The sequence below is a fragment of the Mastigoproctus giganteus genome, chromosome 3, assembly GCF_048544385.1.
Source record: "Mastigoproctus giganteus isolate SK-2022 chromosome 3, ASM4854438v1, whole genome shotgun sequence".
In the NCBI taxonomy this organism is placed as follows: Eukaryota; Metazoa; Arthropoda; class Arachnida; order Uropygi; family Thelyphonidae; genus Mastigoproctus; species Mastigoproctus giganteus.
In genome coordinates, this window is record NC_143577.1 from 84,677,436 (window position 1) to 84,698,489 (window position 21,054).

The 21,054-nt window shown below is 35.0% G+C and overlaps 1 protein-coding gene across 1 annotated transcript in view; it reads left to right on the plus strand.

The window, feature by feature from the left end:
• Positions 1-21,054, plus strand: part of LOC150088120 (uncharacterized) — a 1,786,788-nt gene that overhangs the window by 1,702,619 nt on the left and 63,115 nt on the right. The window contains exon 42 of the mRNA XM_090370030.1: positions 7,344-13,436. Within this exon, the coding sequence (XP_090226156.1) occupies positions 7,344-13,436 (6,093 nt within the window). The remainder of the gene's footprint in view (positions 1-7,343; positions 13,437-21,054) is intronic.

The window sequence follows — 21,054 nt, forward strand, 5'->3', positions numbered from 1 at the left end:
CCATAAATGATGGTAAGCATTCACCTTACTTGTATTTCTATTATTGGTCAGTATTGAATATAGCAAAGAAGCGGTTAGAAAGTGTAACAAGGTTCTTAGAAAGTAGGTCAACCCAAAATCTCGGATGTAGTAAAACTAGGGATTAACCGTATCACACTTTTAATAAAAACTGTATACTGTTCACATACAACTAAAAAGAAACCCATTGCTGGGTGACATGCCTGCTTATGGGCTACTTTACTAAGCAAAAATACAGACTGGGTCATTTCCACAAAAGAGTACAAACTTTGGTGAATTTTGGAGAACTTGGTGAAGTGCTCCTTATTGGTCAATTAAAAGTGTCAACAGACAACTAATACATATTTTTTATAAAAAAAAACCTTTAAGAATTTAAATGCATAACGAAATATTTAAAAAATGTATACAGTAAGTGCCGGTTATAGTGATCATGTTTGCAAATTGAATTTTGATTCTAAGAAGCAAAAATCGACAAATATTATCCAGAGGCTATAAAAATAAAGATATAAAGCAGAAATTTACACTTTATTACCAAAGATTTATTACCAATTAAAGGATACGTAAAAATTGGAATATTCTTCCAATTTTTACATTCCGAACAAAATGAAAATAAATTTATACTTACGTACGTAGCTTAATTAATATACATATTAATTAAACATAACACTTTGTAATATGATTATAATTTAAAATAGTCACTTATTTTAGATTGCTTTAAATTATCACTAAAAAGTCTATTTATAGATTTTTCAATATTGTATAACAGTCTATATTCACAATCATTTGCACCAGTTTCTTCCAACGCTCTCCTCAGGACAGCCATAGCTTCACAAGTTTGTTGTTTTGTAATTGGAATTCGTTTAGGTTCATCTTCATTTTCCTCCTCCTCAGCAAAGTCATCAGTAACAGACTGGGCAATTTCTTCATCAGTTAAAGCTGTAGTAACTTGTAGATCACTATCTATGTCCACCCAATCATATTAAACTCTTGTTCACCCATGTCTTCAGACTTTTCAACGTGATCAGTATCGTGACTTAGTTGCCCATCATGAATAATTAATCCACATTTTTTGAAACAGTTGCTAATGCAGGTTTTGGAAACTTCATTCCAGGCATTCATTATCATATGAAGTACATCTAGAACAGTTATCTGCTTTGCAATATCAAATGATGTTCCCAAACCTTCATCAATAGACTGGATGATTCTTCGCCTCATATTCGATCTATAAAAGGTCTTAAAGGTTTTTATCATTCCCTGGTTGAGAGGTTGAATCAGTGATGTGGTATTTGAAGGTAGAAAAACTAATTCAATGTTTTTGAAAGTCAACTTTGGATGAGCTGGGCAGTTGTTCAAAACCAATGCAGTTTTTTTTGTTTTTCTTATCCAATTTCAAATTCCTTTTACAAAGATAATCTTCAAATAAAGAAGCTGTCATCCAAGCATTGGTGTTATTGGCATATTCAACAGGCAGCTGTTTTACTCCTTTAAAACATCTAGGCGATTTATTCTAGCTGATAACTAACAGCTTCATCTTGATTGTTCCCATCATGTGGAATTTTAAAAGAACTGTAATCCTATCCTTGATCTTCTTTCCTGCAGATGCAGAGGAATTTTTAAAAATCATGCAGTGGTCTTGGGTAGCCCTGTAGTACAACCCTGTTTCATCTGTATTAAAAATGTCTTCAGGATTATAAGTGCTTAACACAGTTTGCCAAGAGGTTTTCAACCAGGTGTTAGCTGCAGAACTATTGGAATCCTGTTTTTCTCTGTGAAGTTTTTTGTAAACAATATCATGCTTCTCCATCTTGTCAGCCATCCGTCTGTCGCCTTAAATTCTTTGTGTAGTTTTTCAGTAAAATAATTAGTGTTTTGAAGAAGAAGAATGCTACAATTAATTGGCGCATTAAATGAGCTGACCTGTTTGAACCAAACGGACAAAGCTTCATCTACTGTTTGGCATTTCTCTTCACGCTTCCTTTTTCTGGTTTCACTAATCATGTTAGTGTTTAATGTGACGTGATTTTAACAATTTTGATAAAGATGACTGCTGAGGCACTCCTAATTTTACTGCTGCTTCCCTTTGAGACATATTGTCTAAGTTTAATTTATTGTACATTTCTATAATTTGTGACTTATCTTTTACACTCAAATTCACTCTCTTTCTGTTCACTGACATTTTTTTTGGTAGTAAAATTTAAAACACACTAAAAAAAGATAAGCTTCAATCAATAACAAAGCACACGGCACACACAAACTGGAACTAACACGACACACGCAAATGAGACAAAGTTTAGATATAGAAATGAAGAGCAGATTTCAGTGAAGAGGAAACACATTTCACCATAATAATATGAAAACACAGAATTCCAGTTATTGGTATTATCGCAAATGAATAAGATCGAGTTTACTACCCATTTATTGTAATAACAGAAAAGCCCAATAAACTGAAAACTGCAAATTGTTTTTATTGTTTTATGGTTGTGACCTCCAGAAATGTGCTTTAGAAAAATATCACAGAGGCATTCAACATTGATTCTTATAACCAAAAATGTGATTCTAGTAAACGATGAATGTATAGTGCATTTTATTGATTTGGATCGGTTCTTTGAAATTTGATTCTATTGAGCACTGATTCTAATAACCAGTGATCACTATAACCGGTACTTACTGTATATGTAGGAAATAGTCCGAAATGTTTGGAAATAATTCATTATGATTATTTGTACCTGAACCAAGCCCCGAACATCGTTCGTGTTACCTGGCCCAAGCCCGAGCATCCTTCTTGTTACCCGGCCTGAGGGCCAGGCTTGGTCCCGTGAAGACCTCTAATGTCAACTGGATGCACTTCCTTAGATTTTATGTGTTTCTTAACTAACAGCATAACTGCACCTCCCTTCCTACCCTGTCTATCCTTTTTGTACACATTATACTCCCCAAATTCCAATTCTGCACTGCTTATATCTGTGTGTCACCATGTCTCTGATATCGCAGCAATATCTGCCTTTAATGTTTTGATCAGCATTTCAAATTCATCAAATTTATTTACTATATTTCTAGTATTGGTGTACATGCAAGTACACCAATGCTAGAAGCATAGCATAGCCCATGTATTTACTTGTTCCACGATGACCCCAGCAGCTCTTGAAATCCTCAGCAACTTGCTCTCTAGGCTGCTGCTCATTACAATAGAAGCAGTGCACAAATCACTTTTGCCTCTGCCTGCAGCTACTGTTAATCTTTTAGTCTGTGAATTCCCCCACCCCCAAACTAGCAGTTTTCTGATCCACCTAACACTGCCCTGATAACATCAGCAAATATTGTTGCGCCCTTTCTATTTAAGTATATCCCATCCCTGTAGAAGCAGTCTCTCCTGTTAGCAAGCACAGACCACGCTGAAAAAAATTCTACCCAATGAGCCTTGCACAATCTCTCCAGGGACGAATTGATTGACAAGGCTCTCATCATATACTCCCTCCTATCATGTCTGGGCAGAATTGCAGACACTTTCAAATTTAACCCTAACTTGCGATTTTAGGACTCAAAGGGACGCTCATATTTTGTGCACATGTTAATATTTATTTCATTACCAGCTTTCTTGCAGAAATGCGCACTGATCAACACAGAGGATCAAGCTACACATACTCAGTTCATTGTTTTGGAAAAACCAAAACTATACAGTTAGTGTAGTTTTGTTTCAACGATGTTCCAATTCTTAGGACTCGTGATAGAATTCAACATGGAATCTAGAAATTAATAATAGTATCAGTCATATAGTGCAGTGAAGCCACAGGCTTTTGCTTCACCAGCCAAAAATAAATAAATAAATAAATAAATCAAAAATAATAATAAAAATAAAAAATGTAAATATATAAAAAACAATCAGAAAAAGAAAATAAACTACCTATGTGTTCTCACCTAGATGACCATTTTATTGAAATCTTAAAAATATATTCATTAATTTAAATTTAAGAAACATGTTCCATTAATTATTAAATATTCATTAAATTTTCTGCTTCCATGATTAATTTTTTGGGCCTCAACAGCTGAAACTCTGAATCATTTCATACAGGTCTAAATCCTTAGTGATGGCATATTCAATTGAATATGATAGCCAGCCCATCCAACCAACCTTGTGTCATTGTGCAACAGAGATAAGTTTTGATTAACTTCTTCTTTGAAAATACTTTATTCACCACTGGCCACTGATACTGGCAACATTAAAATAATTTTCAGCACCACAAAAAAGATATACTAATGATGCCATCAAATTGTTTGAGCATGAATTGCAAGATTTTCAATGAGAAAACCATCTCAAAGGTTACAAATATTTTAATTCTTTGTATAAACTGATGATGGAGGTGGGGTGGCTTTCTGATCATCATCTATATGCAGAATTTCTAAATCCATATTGGATTTAATTGTTATGCTTTACAATCAACTGAAACTTTTCTTTCAATGACTGGATTGTGCTGTCTGAAAATGTTGAAAAAGTACCCCAAAAGTTTTTTTCTCTATTGTTCCAAATTCATCTCAGTGTTCATTATCAAGCATTCTCTCTTGGGGCAAATTCTTATTGCTCAAATTCAGTCAACTTTTTTTTTTTGATTTTTGATCATCTAGCGCAGTGTTACCTAACCTTATCCAGATACTGACCACATTTATATTGAAATAGAAGCTATGGATCACAAAAAAGATTAACATGCAGATATATTCACAATTTTTTTTTTTTTTTTTTTTTTTTTTTTAAATATAATGATGTGTAGTAGCCAAACTTAACATATGTAGTATCCATCAGTTTATTATAGGTATATCTGTATTTCCTTTTCCCTCAATGTTAATAATATTTTTGCCTGCTGCAAAAGAGCTCTGTTTTACTGTTCCCACAGACCACTTGCATATGTTATGCAGACCAATTTCATAACAGAAAATTGCATAACAGGTAAATGTATTACCTGTTATGCAATTTTTAAGATAGTCAGTTGATTCTGAAAGCAGGGAGACTGTTTATGGCATTTTCAAGGTGACCTCTTAGTTAGAAGGCTTTGCTTGTAATGTTTATTCAGCTCAAAATCATACCAAACAATTGGGCATCACATAAATTTGTTTTAATGAATTAGTCAATAAAACTGCAAAAAATCCAACAAATATCCCTACTCCAGAATCAGACTATGCACCAATCATAAATCCTGCATGTCTATCAAAATAGACAGAACTATACAAATAGATGTACAGGCACTCCAGTGTCTGTACATCAAGACGAAGTAGTAGTAGTCCTTTCACTGGCAAGAATAGGTCATACCCATCTGACTCACCTTCATTTACTCACAGGAAATGATCCACCACATTGTTCTTTAAATATGACTGTTAAACATATGCTCATTGACTGCCTCTACAATAAACAAGACAGAACTTCAACCTTGCTATCACTGGTTAATCTTTGTAAACCAATAATGCTAGAGAATCTGATTAGTGACAAAGGAAATCTTTCTGAATTTTTTCATTCCTCAAGGAAATTGGAGTTTTTAATCTTTTTTGATTACAGATTTTTCTTACCATACGAAAATATCTGATTTCTTTATATAATAAATGAGTAGGTGCATTATAGCCAAAGCAGCTTATGTGCCATTAAACCCCCCTCAGCAACATAAATTTGTTTTAAGAGCTTTTCCAATGGTCAAAAATTTGGACCCAAATTTCTTTTTTAAACTGTTCACTTGTTTCTTGTTGAGAGAGAGTGATTTTTTTTTGGTTGCTCTGTCCCCTAAATATCAATTGTTATTGTTATTTGGTTTTTAGGAGCATTAGCAACTAAAGCCATATTGCTCTGGGGATATGCGGTGGTCATTCCCTGACCTTTCCGCATCCTCCGTATTTGGTGGTCACAGGCTAGAACCCCAGTCTAATCAAGAAGTGTGTGTGTGCTACACACTGCTACTCCTGCCCACCTGGCTACAGAGGCACCCTAAATATCAATGCTCTGAGTCAATACTGCATTGACTCACCCCTTAAGCAGGCCTTGTGACCCACAAATCCAGTATTGTGGTTAAGAAAAAGATCAACTACAGTCTGTTTTTTAAGTTTTCTCAACAAAACAAATTTTTTATAAATACTAATGTAATGAATGTAAGAGAAAAAGATGATTTTAAAATAAAATAGTTTGAGTTGCAATTTTTATTGAGTTTAAAAATATTAAAAATTTGAAATATGCTGTTCCATTAGTGGGGGATGTGTTCTGCCCATTAGCCAATTGAAAAAATAGGTGGGAAAATAGAATTGTTCTTTTGTCTGTACCACTGGTATGAAATGCACAGAATAACCCTCTCTCTTGTTTATGTTCCAGCTAAGGTTTACCAGCATTGATAAAATACTTTCATATTTTAAATTTGGGGCACACACACACACACACACACACACACACACACACACACACCAAATGCATCCTTCTTCTTAATATTCACTTTGTTTTCAACTGGAAATACAATATTTTCACATAAAACTGTCCATCTATTGAAATATAGAGAACAAAGAAGGAATTTAGTATTAACTGTACAAGAAAAAAAATTTTGATGCAAGTATTTTATTTTATTTAAAGTTTATCAGAAAGTAAAATGATATAGTGTAAAAAAATTATGGAGGTCCTAAAGTCTTGAAACTTTAGTAGTCGAGACCCACTAATTTTCGTAAAGTCGGACAAATGCTAATAATTTATTGCAATTTTTCCTTGTAGTGGATCTGCGATCTCATTATGAATTTAAAATAAACTTTGTGGATTTTTTCCAAAAAGGATAGTATAGGCTATTTTCGGAATATTAAATTTTAGAAATATTATATTTTAAGGCAGAAAAATTCTCTTACCTAGGGTTTTCTTCAGAAATGGCTGCATCCAGGTGCAATATAATTCGCATCTGGATGCAGCCGTTCCAGGAAAAATTACAATAAATTATTAGCATCTGTCCGACTTTACAAAAACTTAGTGGGTCTCGACTACTCAAGTTGTCTGTCCAACTGAAGAAAAATGATATGACAATAAGTGTTAATGATATTCATGTCATTAAAACTGTATCCTTCAGATACAGTGGATTATATGTCTTTGATGTGTGTATCTAATAAAGTGTCCAGACTATGTGCTGTAAATGTTTTCTATGCTTAGATTCACTTCTAACCCATATTTAAAGTATACAAATTTATATGATAAATTTGTATACTGAAACATATCTTAAAATAATCTTTGTTTGTTGTGAAAGTATTTACAATATGCATTTGAATAAGCACTGAATTTTTTTTGCTTGATTTTCCACTAACGATGCCCTTTGCTAACATTTTAGAGCATGTACAGCCAAAACAACCAAGTACTACAATTGAAGATATAATTGCCAAGGATAAATGTGTCTCCTTTTCTCCTGTTCAAGCATATAGTGAACCAATATCTCCTGTACTCAAACCATTTGAAACTACTTTTATTACTGATTCAGTAGTAACAACAGCTAAAAAAAGTCCTTCTCACCTTGTAAGTGGCAGTCAAATCAGTTTCAGTAGTATATCATCTACTGCCCTTCAGGAAGAAGAAGAAATACCAGAATGTTCGGACCCAAAGTTATCCAATGAAAAAGGTTATGATTCTGTATCTTTTCCAGATAAGCTTACAAGTACAGTTGTTACATCTCACAAAAAAGATGCCACAACCACAATCAGTGATGCCACAACCACAATTTCTTCTTTGAATACTGTTACAGAATTATCTGGTACTCAAGTAGCAGATTTACCACTAGGAGAACAGGAATTTCCTCCTTCTGCAAGTATAGTTCCATTAGCATTTGATAACACTGCATTTGTTGGTGCAGATTTAATTGATGCTACAGAAACAGTTTTGCAGATCCGAGCAAGAAGTCCATATGAAGTTGTACGAGAAGAAGTGGAAGACTCTGATTATGGTAGTGTCCAGGAACCATTAAAGTCCATATATGAAGTTGGTAGTAGTTATAAACATGACTTATTTGATAGTATTAAAGAGGAGGAGTTGAGCACCACTTCTCAGGACAATATAATTTTGTTTAAATCTAAAAGTATTATAAAAACTCTCCAAGATGATCAAATTTGTGAAGATGTCTCAGAAGTATCTACTACATCACACAGTAGCACATCATTTTTAAACTTCACGGAAGCACCAGAAACTGAAAGTATTGACCATGTAATACAGAGAGACATTCCTATAAGTAAAGATTTTAAAGAGGGTTGCTTTATAGAGTACAGTGAGAGAGAGGAGGCTGAAAGAATCGCTGAAGGAATAATAGAAGAAATCAAAACAGTAGTTGCAAAGCGACCACCACTTCAACATATACCATCTGAAATATCTGAGGAAGACTTGGTAGAAACAGGAGAACATTTTCCTAGAGAACAAGAAATGAAGCACAGCATTGAAAGAGATGAGAAGGAAATTAGGAGGCATTCCTGTTTTAGCATTGACAATGTCTTAGTAAAAGAAAGACCTGCTGAAGAATTTCAAGAAAAACCTGGAGTTTCCACAAAAGATGAATTAGAGCTTTATATGGAGAAAGATTCGGAGTATACAAGTATAAGCCAACATGATAGTCAAGTAACAGCAGATTCAGATCTTCATCACCAAAAAGAAACTGAAATCAACAAAATGTATGACAGCAATTTCTCATGTAAGACTACTATCACCAAAGACACTGCTGCATCAACCAGCCAAGAAAAATTGAGTGCATTTGATCCCATACAAGAAAGGAATATCAAGCCTGATAGTCAAATACCCTTAAAGGAGTCTATTTCTAAAGATGAAATTACTTCTTATATTCAGATGTCTTTAGATTCTCTGACTCAGGAAACTTTTGAAGAAGATTTAACAAAATATGTTTCTGAAAAAATAGTTGATACAACACTGCATTCCTCTGATAGCCAGAGCCCAGAACTAAATATTAAAATAAAATCTTCTGAAGAAATGGGTTTTCAAACAACTGTTCAAAAATCAGGATTTCCAGAGACCGAAAACATCACTAGAACTCTTATAAGAGAAGAAATTTATAAAGAAATACTAGAAGAGAAACCAGATGTAATTCTTGATAACTGTGAAGCTGAAGTTCCTGGTAGTCCTTTTGAAGTTATAACTGTGGAAGATATTGCTAATTACAACTCATTTGGATCAGATCAAACTGCACAGGCAGGTTTAGATCTTGATACCAACAAACTTTTTGACAAAACTTCTCTGGCATCATCTGCTAGCTCAGATGATCATTTAAAGCCAGAAGAAGAAGATTATTTCAAAATTTCAGATGTTACACAGGAATCAGCCACAAGTATAACTGATGATGCCTCAAAATTTATTCTTGAGGAAGAGCCATCTTCTTTAACAGATTCTACATCTAATATTGAACAATTATGGGAATCCTCCAGTATGGAAAGTGTTGTGCATGTTCTTCATCATGAAGGTTCTTCTCATCCAGAAGTAGTCACTACTACTGAAGCTTACTCAGCCAGTGAAAGAACATCTGTTACTGTTGGTCAGCCTGTAACCACAAGTATACAACAACCTGTACTGCACCCAGCCGAAATAGAAGCAGTTTATTCTCAGATTAATGGACCAATTGAAGTGGAATATAATCCAGAATATGACAATGTTTTTAATGATTCACAATGCATAACTGTTCAGCAAGTAGAAGATAGAGAAGAAACATCAGAAGTTATCACTGTATCCCACAGTGCACCAACTACAAGTTCATTCCATTTTTCTGAACCTGATGGACCCGATTTAGAAGCTTTCACAACTGTTGCTTATTTTTCTGAAAATGAAAAATCAGTAGTAACTCCCTTAGAAAAAGAATTTAGCAGTAGCGATAAGTCACCAGAATCATGTATTAGCATAGAAGAGATTGTACTAAAACCATCAAATCAAATGGATTCAAGTATTATAGGAGCTATAGGTGGTATAGAACAAAAGCTAGGAGAAAAACCTTTTGAAGAATATCATGATCACAGCCATCCTTCATTAAAAATGCAGAAAGAACAGATAGAGGCTACAGAATCAGAACTGGAAACTGAACAAGAATTACCATATTGTCACAGTGTATCTGAAGATGCTGTTGATGCTGAAATTGGGAAGATTCTGAGTTCAGATTCACAAGTAGATGAAGATATATTTGAAAGACCACATACTCCCGAGCCACCTGAAGATATACAGCTTCAAGATCATGAACTTTTGCACGAAAATGAACAAGGTTCTGCAAAATTCCAATATGAAACTAAAAGTTCCAAACATTTTAATAAAACAGATTCCTCTTCTCCAGTTTTAGAATCAGAAGCTACAGATTTTGACTCATTAAAATACAAATATGGAGATAACTCTGTGCCATTTGAAATAACAATAACACCTAAACAACAAGAATCAAGTGATTTAAATATCTGCTCTAAAATTAAATCTCAAGAAATAAGCAAACCAAAAGAGATGAGAGAATCAGTAGATGTACCTACTGAAGAGAAATTTGAAGTTGTAACAGAATCAATGATATCAGAACTTTCAACTACTGATAAAACAAAAGATGAAGAGGAACATTTTGATTATGGTCTTACTCCAACATATTCCTATGGTATGTTCTTTGAGCGAGAATTAGAGGATCAGCAAGAAGAAGCAATGGATATTGAAAGTGATCAATATCCAGAAGACAGAGAAGAAATTGATGATAGTGATAAGCATGCAACCTTCAGATATGGCATGCAGTTTGAAAAGGAACATGAATTTGAAGCTGAAGACTTATCTGGTTATGGTGATTTATATACACATCATGAAGAAGAAGAGGAAGAAGATGAAGAGGAGACCTTTGAAAATACTGAAAGGCAAAAACACTTCAGTTTAAGAAGACCATTTGAAGATGATGATAAGCAGAGTCTACCTGATTACGATACATTAGCTGGACGAAAATTTTTTAGCAAAAGTGGAGAACATGATGATGTTTCAGTATCATCACTTCAAGAATTTGAACGATTAGAAGAAGACATTGCAATGGAACGTAAGTCCAGTATTGGCTCAGTTGATTCATTAAATGGCAAACAGTTTCAGAGTAAAAGTGGAGAACATGATGATGTATCTATGAATTCCTTGACAGAATTTGAACGGCTTGAACGTGAATGTGCAGAAGCAGAGCGTGTAGAAGCTATGGCTAAAGAGGAGGCAGCAAGGCTATCAGAAATAGATGAAGGACATGAAAGTCAGGCTTCAGAAGCTAGTCATGGAACTATCTCCGATCCTGATCAAGAAGATGTTTCAAATGATTCAGATGACTATGAAAAGAGATTTAGTGAAATTGATGAAATTATTAAACAAGCCCAGTCCAATGTTGAAAAATTCCAAGATGAAGATGAAAATATGAGTTTACCTAAAGGCATTATTGGTTCATACAAACATAAAAAAGAACATAGTACTGATAGTGATCAATTTATGTTAATATCAAGAAAAGATATTGATTCAGACTCTATGGACGAAACTAAAATTTTAAATATTAAATCTTCAAGTTGTATAGCAACTAGTTCATTAGAAAATTTTGTAATCCAGAGAAATGTAAATGTTTTGTGTACCACAGATGAATTTACTGTTTGTAAAGAAGTTGATCAAGATTCCCTTCATGGTGAACCAGATCTTTCTATAGAACATGACTCACTTCATGATGATGATGAGAATAAAGCAGAATTTCATGATTCTCTTCATGAAGAAAAATCTGGAAATTTAGATTCATTACAAGAAGACATGCCTGGAAATATGCAAGATTCTTTACATGAAGTTAAAGGACTAGATGAAGATTCTCTTCATGAAATGGATTTGCTTCCTGATGAATCATCTTTATCCATTGACAGCAGTTTTGCTGCAATGGGAGATGTTTCTCAAAGTTCCAGTAAAGCTGAATATTTAGTAAAAGATGTTGGCCATACTCACATCATGCAAGATTTTGATTCAGATTCCATAAAAGGGGATGGTGGAATACCAATGACATATTCAGGCAGAGATATAGACCTTGAAGTGTTTGAACTAGGAAAAGATTGTATGATTTCTAGTACTGATTCTTTGGAACCCAGTAGTTCTGCAGCAACTCATGCAACTTATCAGTTTGAGACAGATTCTGTTATGTCTTCAAGTATTAACAGTGTTCACACTTCAGATGAATATACTATGATATCAAGCACTGATACACTGGATCCTGAAACTAGAGTTGCTTATATCTATGGAGATGGGTCACTAGGAGATTTGAAGCTACTAACACAGGAAGAACAAGAAAAAATATATCTTGATTCAGAAGGAAATATACAAACACAACGAGAAGTGAGAATTTATACTGATTCAGAAGGCAATATTCAAAGAACTATAGTTCATACTGTAAGAGATGCTGATGACTTAAAGAATCAGCAGCAACTTTCTGCACAACAAGCAGTATCTCAAACAGTAAGTGGTACCAAAAGTGTTGTGCATAAAAAAGGCCCAGTAACTGTATTATACCAAATAACTCCTCCTCAACTTCAAAAAATAGAAAATTGGGAGGATTCTGAGAGAATGACTGCATCAGTTAAAGTACATCCTGATGAAACAAAGGTTAGCACCTTTCAGGAAGTAGATATGGGCTATGGAGAAATAAATAAAGACCTCATGAAAGAAAATGCTTTTCCTGATAATAATGAAATTGATGAAATTCATATGGTAGATGACAAAGGAAATCCAAGTGTTATCAGAAGAATAAAATGTATTTCACAGACTGAAACTAGCACTACATCTTCTTTTCATGATATGGATGGAAAATTTAAAGACTTCTTGAAAAAATCTTCAATACCTGATATTACAGATGAAGAAGAAGCCACAGAAGAGAGAACAGTCGACGAAAAGGGAAATGTTATAATCCATCGCACTGTGAAACATCATATAACATCTAAGCCAGAGCTTCATTCACAAATATTTACAGGGCCTGATGCTGAAATGAAGTCAAAAGAATATGTAAAAACTTTCGAAAACTTAAAGCCATCTGAAGATATTGACCAGTATGAAAGCACAGATGAAGATGGAAATGTTATTCGTGTTACCCAACAGGTAATAATGAAGCCAGAAATCAGAACTGTTAGTTTTTCTGGTCCAGATGCTCATAAACAAATGGAGGAATTTATGAAACAGTGGACTGAAGAAACAACAGAAAATATTTCACTTAGTGAAACTAATATCCACGATCTTTCAAAAGTGGTTTCAGAATCAGTGAGTGATCAAAATAAAAGAGATGTCACACATAAAGACCTTTTACCATCCAGTACCTCTCTTCCTATTGACCATTCTTCCTTTTCCCATGCATCCTTTTCCCATCTGAGTGAGCTTTCTTCCTATTCAACTTCTGTCCAGTCAGATGTGGCACCTTCTGGATTGCAGCTGAAGCCAGGTAGTGAATGCACTTGGCTACAGTTCTACTTATTAATATTTCACTAATACATTGTATAATTTATTTTAATTGCTATTAACATTATATTGGATTAATTCAGTTTATGCTGTTAAGTAATTTGTTTTACATAATTAACAATAGATAAATATGCTTCTCTCAAGCTCTTATTTATTTTATTTTATTTTTTAAATTTATTGTCTAATATTTTACCATTGGCATGTACACTGTTTATAATGATAATTTTCTTAATAATGTACCAATTGAAAACTTTGTGATAGTACTGGATCCCTTTAAGGAGATTTTCTCTGGGAAAGGGAAAGTGCAAAAATGCCACTGCCCAAATACATTACACACCATTAGAGCACAAACATAAATCCAAAATTAATCAATAAATATTAAATAAGATATATCATTGATAAATCATTTGCGAGTTTGACAAATTATAGTGTATTTAATAATAATAATAATTTTAATTAACTTGTAAATAATTTTTAATATAAGTGTATAGCATATTTCATCCAGAAATGATAAAGATCAATATACCTTTACTTAGGAAAGGGTCATTAGGGAAACATGGAAGGACATGTCCCCTGTATATCGCATGCTAGTAAAAAGTTCAGTATAGAATATTAAATAACAGAGGCAAAATTTACAAAAGCTTTATTCTCTAATCAAAAAAGGCTGCTGCCTATGAAATTTTAACCTTATTCTCACAAATTATATTATACAAATTATACAATCTCATATAGATGTGATTGTAATATATGGAAACTCATAATTTTCCAAAAAAATTGGCATGAGCATTAATAGAGGCAGATGATGCAAGAAAGCAAGCTTATGCAGCATCAGCCAAAAAAAAAAAAAAAAACCCCTCACCATTTCACCCATCCATTGACTCCAAAATTTCTCTAGTTCTACCTTAAATTTATTTAAGCTGTCAACTTTCATAACTACAGATGGGAGTTTGTTCCAACAGTCAACCACCCGCTGGCTAAAGGCGAATTTCTGCACATCTATTCTACAACTGTCTTTCCACAATTTGAATTTATGTCCTCTCAGGTGAGTAATCTGAGCAACAGGAAGAATCCTATCAGCATTGAGCTTGCTCAAACCATTCAAGGCTTTATACACCTCAATTAGATCACCTTGCAGGCATCTAGTCTCCAGATGCTGCAATTTGCAGAACTTAAGTCTTTCTTGATAACAGTATCCCTTTGTTCCATTTACCAAGCTCACTGCACTTCTCTGTACTTCTTCCAGCAGTTCTATATCCTTACTAAAATGAGGCCTCCAGACCTGTAGGCAGTACTCAAGGTATGGCCTAACCATTGCCTAATACAAAGGGATCCTTATCCCTGGTAGCATAATTTCTATATATCCTTTGCAAGACCCCCATGAACTGCTCTTGCAGTCTGTATGCACTGCTCAGAAAACTTCACATCTGACTGCACAATTACCCCCAGATCTTTTTCATTTTGTACTGCCCTGAGTATAGTACTGCACAGTTGGCATATTACTTTGGGTTTACTGCTACCCATATGCAGTACTTTGCTTTTTTCAATGATTAAACTTCAGTTACCATCTCTCAGCCCATTTGCAAAACTTTTCTAGATCCTTTTGCAGTAGCATACTGTCATTAATGTCATTAACAACCCTGCCAACCTTCATATCATCTGCAAACTTGAATATTAAACATGATATATCTTCATCAATATCATTGATAAATACAGAAAACAGCAATGGGTCCAACACCGAAATCTGGGGGACTCCAATGATGTTTGTCCACGAAGAGCAGTGTCCATTAATTACCACTCTCTGTCTTCTCCCATTCAACTATCCCTTTATCCATAGCAGCAACTTGCCCTTAATCCCATGCTGCTCCAATTTGTACAGTAGTCTTCCATGTGCAACAGCATCAAAAGCTTTCCTAAAATCCAAGTATATGATATCAAAATTTTTTTTGCATCCAATTCCTTTGTTTTCACATCATAGTATCCATTCAAATTGGTCAGACAAGAATTTTCCCTAACAAACTCATCCTTTGTCAGAACTATAACTGCAGTCTTGTCTAGCTGATCCTGCAATGCTTCTTTAACCAGTGACTCCATTATTTTCTCCTTAACAGATATTAAAATAACAGGATGGTAATTACTTGTATCACCCTTTGATCCTCCTTTGTGAATTGGGAATACATTTGCACATCTCCTGCTGTGGGGACTTCCCCTGAATCCAAGGATGCTCTCATAATTATGGCTAAGAGTTTGCTTACTTCCTTTGCTACCTCCTTTATTATAACTGGATAGATCCCATCCACCCCAGGTGCCTTTCTGATGTTTAACTTCAATAATTTGTCATCCACTTTGCTCTCAGTTATTGCAAAATCATTTACTCCCCCATTAGAGTTAAATAAGCTTCTGGCCTCCACTTCCCTACAGAATTCCTCATTTCTGAATGTAGATGCAGATTACTCATTCAGTTTGTCAGCTACCTGAGCAGCAGCATCGACAGTTGAATCATCAATATCATTTGGAGCAATCTAATTCATTCCCTTTTTTCTAGAATTTACATAAGTAAAGACGTCTTTGCATACTTTGACAAAGATTTCTTCCAATCTGCCTTTGCTTGCATAACTTCCTTTGTAACTAGATTGTAGAAACATCTGTCTCTTCTGATATATATATATACATTCCATGCATTTTTCTTCTCTACCACAAATTCTTGATGATTCCCTTCTATTTTTGACTCTCCCTCCCCCACTCTCACGGTAACTCAGGAATTTTTTTTGGCTCGTGCAGCTTAAGCCTCAGGCTTCTTTGCAGCATATAGCTAATAATAAGTCTCATTAGTTCATCTGACATCCATTTAGGTCTATCCCTTGAACAGTATTTTGTAATTGGAATGAAAAGCCTAGTAGCTTCCAGATTAATTTCTTGAATGCTACCGATTTAGAATTTGCTATTAGTAACATCATCACATTTTTTTTTTTTTTTTATGAAAATACCCAAACACGAGAGGTATTAGAACCTATAGTACTTAGTACCGTGTTTGGGTTCAAGGTTGAGAAGACGAAAAAAGATATTTGTTGACATTAGACTTGAACTTCTGTAGACTGTAATTTTCAGGAGAAACGTATGAAGGAAGGTTGTTTTAGAAAACGGCAGTTGAATGAATAAATGAGGAAGATGAAAAGTTGGTTCTATGAGTTTGAAGTTGGACAGTAAATGGATGTTGGCTGAGAGAGCAGGAATTATAGAAGCCAATTCAGAAGAATGGTGCCCATAGAAGTATTTGTAGAAAAGGCAGGCAGCAGAAACAGTACTCCTATGAGACAGCGAGTGGAGAGACTCTGTTAGAAAGGAGTCATTAATTAACCTAACTGCCCTCTACTGAAAGGAATCTAGAAGCCTGAGACAGGTTTTGGGGGCACCGCCCCAGATGTGGGAACAATATTTCATTGTAGGGCAGATTTGCGATTTTTACAGAGTGAACAGCTGTTTGGAAGAAAAGTAACACAGAGAGTGAAAGAGAAAAACAAAGTTTTTTAGATGAAAAGGAAGCAATATTTGTAATGTGGTTATGCTAAGAGATATTAGAAGTCAGGGTAATCCCCAAAAGAGATATATCATTTTGCCTATAAATCGAAGTGTCACCAAAGATAAGCATAGGAGCAGAAGGATCCTTTTTGCGAGATATAAGACAAGGCTGAGTTTTAGAAGGATTGAAATTGACTAAGTTATCTTTGCCCCACTGGAGAATTACCTGGAAATCAGCATTTAAGGAATTGTTAGCGGATATTCGAGAAGTTGAAGCTGATTGAGCGGGGTAAGGTTTCTCAAAACAGAAAGTGGAATGCAATATGCTATCATCGGCAAAACTATGGATAGGATTTCCAGTCAATGGAAGAAGGTCATTAATATACAAGAGGTAAAGGGTGGGGGAAAGAACTGAACCTTGGGGGATACCAGCATTAGTGGAAAAGTTAGAAGACAGAGAACCATCTACCATCACCCTCAGTGAGTGATCAGAGAGAAAACTGGATAACCAATTACAAAAAACAGTTGGCAAACCATAAGATGGAAGCTTGTTTAGAAGACCTTTATGCCAAACACGATCGAAACCATTTGAGATGTCAAGAGCAACTTTTTGTGTTTCACCAAACTTTTCCATTGAATTAGTCCATAAATGGGTAACATAAGCCAGAATATCACGTAGATCGACACAGACAGAATCCATGCTGGCGATCGTTGATCAGACGGAAAGTTTCTAGGTAGTTTAAGAGTTGGCAGTTAATTGATTTCTCCATTACTTTAGAAAGAGTAGAAGTAATTGCAATGGGATGATAATTGGATGAGAGGGACTTGTCACCATTTTTAGAAACTGGCTGGATATGAGCAGAAGGAAAAACGCCTTTGGAATAAGAAAGTGAAAAAAGGTGGCAAAGAACAGGAATAAGTTCAGGAGCACAGTTTTTGAGAACAAATGGAGAAATACCATCAGGACCTGGAGCTTTCTTAGCATTGAGATTTGTCAAAATCCTTCTGACGTCCTTTTGACGGAAGACCACAGGAGGCATTGAATGGAGCATGTTGGGAATGATGGGAGGTGTTTTATCAAGATCATTAATACACGAGTAGGAAGAAAAATGGGATGCTAGCAGGTCAGCTTTATCCTTGGCTGAAGTGAAAACAGAACCATCTGGTTTTGACAGAGGTGGGAGCAGAGATGGCAAAGGTTGCAGCCAGTAGCCTTGGGGAGAGACAACAGAATGCTTGGCTACCATTAAGGCAAGAAGCAAGTTTTCTACTCTATGCCTGTTCAAAATCTAGTTTTGGACTGATTAATGACTGCTTTACAATTGTTGCGAGTTTGGTGTAGGCAGAAAATGAAACTGAAGAATTGGAAACAAGTCAATTACAATATGCAACATTCTTCTCTTGAATAGCCTTAGCACATTTATTGGAAAACCAAGGTTTAGATAAAGGATTAAATTTTAAAGTGGTGTGTGGAATAAAGGATTTCATTCCTACAAGAATAATTTCACTGACACGATCTGAGCAAACGTTGACATCAGAAGTTTTGAAACAGTGGTCCGACCAATCAAAAGAAGAAAAGAAATCTTGCAGGTCATCCCATTTTGCATTCTCGTAATTCCAAATAATACATGGTTGGGAATAGCCATGAGATAAAGGCTCCACTGGAGAAGAGACAATCACCAAGTTGTGATCTCAGGTACCTAAAGTACTTAGACCGTGTACTTAGAAGTACTTAGACCGTGTACTCACTTTGACCGTGTACTTAGAAGGGTTGTTTGTGAGAAAAAGATCAAGTATGTTGGCTGTATGGTAAGGATTGTCCGGTATTCTTGTAGGTAAATGAACAATCTGTGCAAGGTCATTAGAAATTGCAAAAGCCTCGGCATCTCAACCAGCTGGGTTGGTGTGACTAGAAAACGGAAGCCAGCCGGAGTTTTGAACATTAAAATCACCAAGAAAAATTACCTCACTGTTAGGAAAGTTGGACTGGAGAAAGTCAAGTTGCAAAGAGAGGAAGTCAAAGAGCTCCAAGTGTTTAGTGGAGTTTTGAGAATGGTAGAGGCAATGGATGAATTTGACACAATGAGGTAGAGAGATTTTAAGCCAGAGAAGATTCCAAATTACCAAGTCTCTGACAGGGAATATCAGAATGGACATATTCACAAGTACCACCTTTGAGGCAAAAGGAATCATACAGTGAATAATTTGGGCAACTGAGATGAGCAGTAGTTGGATTAACTGATAACTGAGATTCTGTCAGAAAAAGTATATGGGGTTTGGCAGACTGCAAGTGGAAATGGACATCGTTGAGATTAGAATTGAATCACGTATATTTGTGAAATGAATCATATAAAACTGTCAGACCATTCTTTACGAAAGCAAAAAAACTTTCCATTTATCCCTGTGTGATTTACTTTTAAGTAAATCCCACGTCAGTTCATTGCCAACAAGTGGTTCCTTTTATCTGCAGATTCTTAATGCATGAATTATCACTGCTGATAATCAGATCGAGGGTATTACTCCTTCTGTTTGCTGCTGTAGAAAACAATCCTCCAATAATCTGATTCATCCACAAAAGTCTTGATAATGTGCAAGTGACCAAAACACAAGTTCTATTCAATATCTGGAAAATTAAAATCCCCCATTATAAGACATTCTGATTTACTGGCCCTCTCTCTTTCTCTGTACAGTTGTTCGTTGTACTCATCAGAGTCATTAGCCTGATAACACATTCGTACTCTCAATTTTGCTTTCCCAGTGCTTATATCACACTAGACTGACTCAACATTGCATTGTCCACCCTTGTCAACTAGATCCACTTCCTTAGATTTTATGTGGGAGGGGGGGGGTTATGCTGTTCTTAACTAACAGCATAATCCCTCCTTCTTTCCTGTCCTGTCTATCCTTTCTGTATGCACTGTACTCTCCAAATTCCAATTCTACATGCCTTATGTCTGTGTGACACCATGTCGATGATATCCCAACAATATCTGCCTTTGGTGCCTTGACCTGCACCCCAAATTCATAAAATATATTTACTGTACTCCTAGCATTGGTGTACATGCAAGTATACATGCACCTGTTCTTACACTGCCACTTATTTAAGTGTATCTTATCCCTGTAAAAACAGTCTCTCCTGTTAACAAGCACAGACCAAGATGAGAAAAATTCTACCCCACGAGCCTTGCACCGTCTCTCCAGGGTTGAATAGATTGACAAGGCTCTCACTGTATACCCCCTCCTATGTCTGAGCAGAATTTCAGACATTTTCTAATTTAACCCTAACTCATAAATTTTTTCCAACATTTACCTCTACTTGTTAAGTAAGTCTGCAGATCTCCTACTCTTAATGTCATTAGTGCCAATGTGAAGTACAACAATATCATCCTTTGGACCCTTAAAAGATATCTGATCTACGACACCATCAACTTTTTGATGTGAAAACATCTATGGTGGCACTAGAGTAAAATTAATTGGTAACGAAATTTTCTTGTAACAGAAATGACGCAATTGATGTAACGGAAACAGCGCGATTGATTGTTAACAAAATTTTTGATTTGAAAATATCTATGGTGGCACTACAGTAAAATCGATTGCTAATGATTTTGCTTTAATGATTTACTCCAACATTGATTTGGTAGAGTAAGCAATGGTAGTAATTTTATGCAAGAATAAAAACAGAATATTATGCAAGAAAGTGGGTTGTAATATTATACAAGAATAAAATGCAGACTTTAATAAAATCTGCTTATCACGATTTTGATCACTATCAACCTTCTAAGTAGTGTAAATAAGTTTCGATCAAACCGTTCAAAACTTTAAATAGTTTTACAATTGCAATAACCTTTCATGATAATATTATGCAAGAATAAAAGCAGAATATTATGCAAGAAAGCGGATAATAATATTATGCAAGAATAACATGTAAGATTCTGATCAACATCAACCTTCTAAGTAGCAAGTAAGTAAGTTTCGATCAAACCATTCAAAAATTTTAAATGATTTTACAATTGTGATAAGATTTTGATATAATATTATGCAAGAAGTGGGTACAAGAAAGACATATTATGCAAAAATAAAATGCG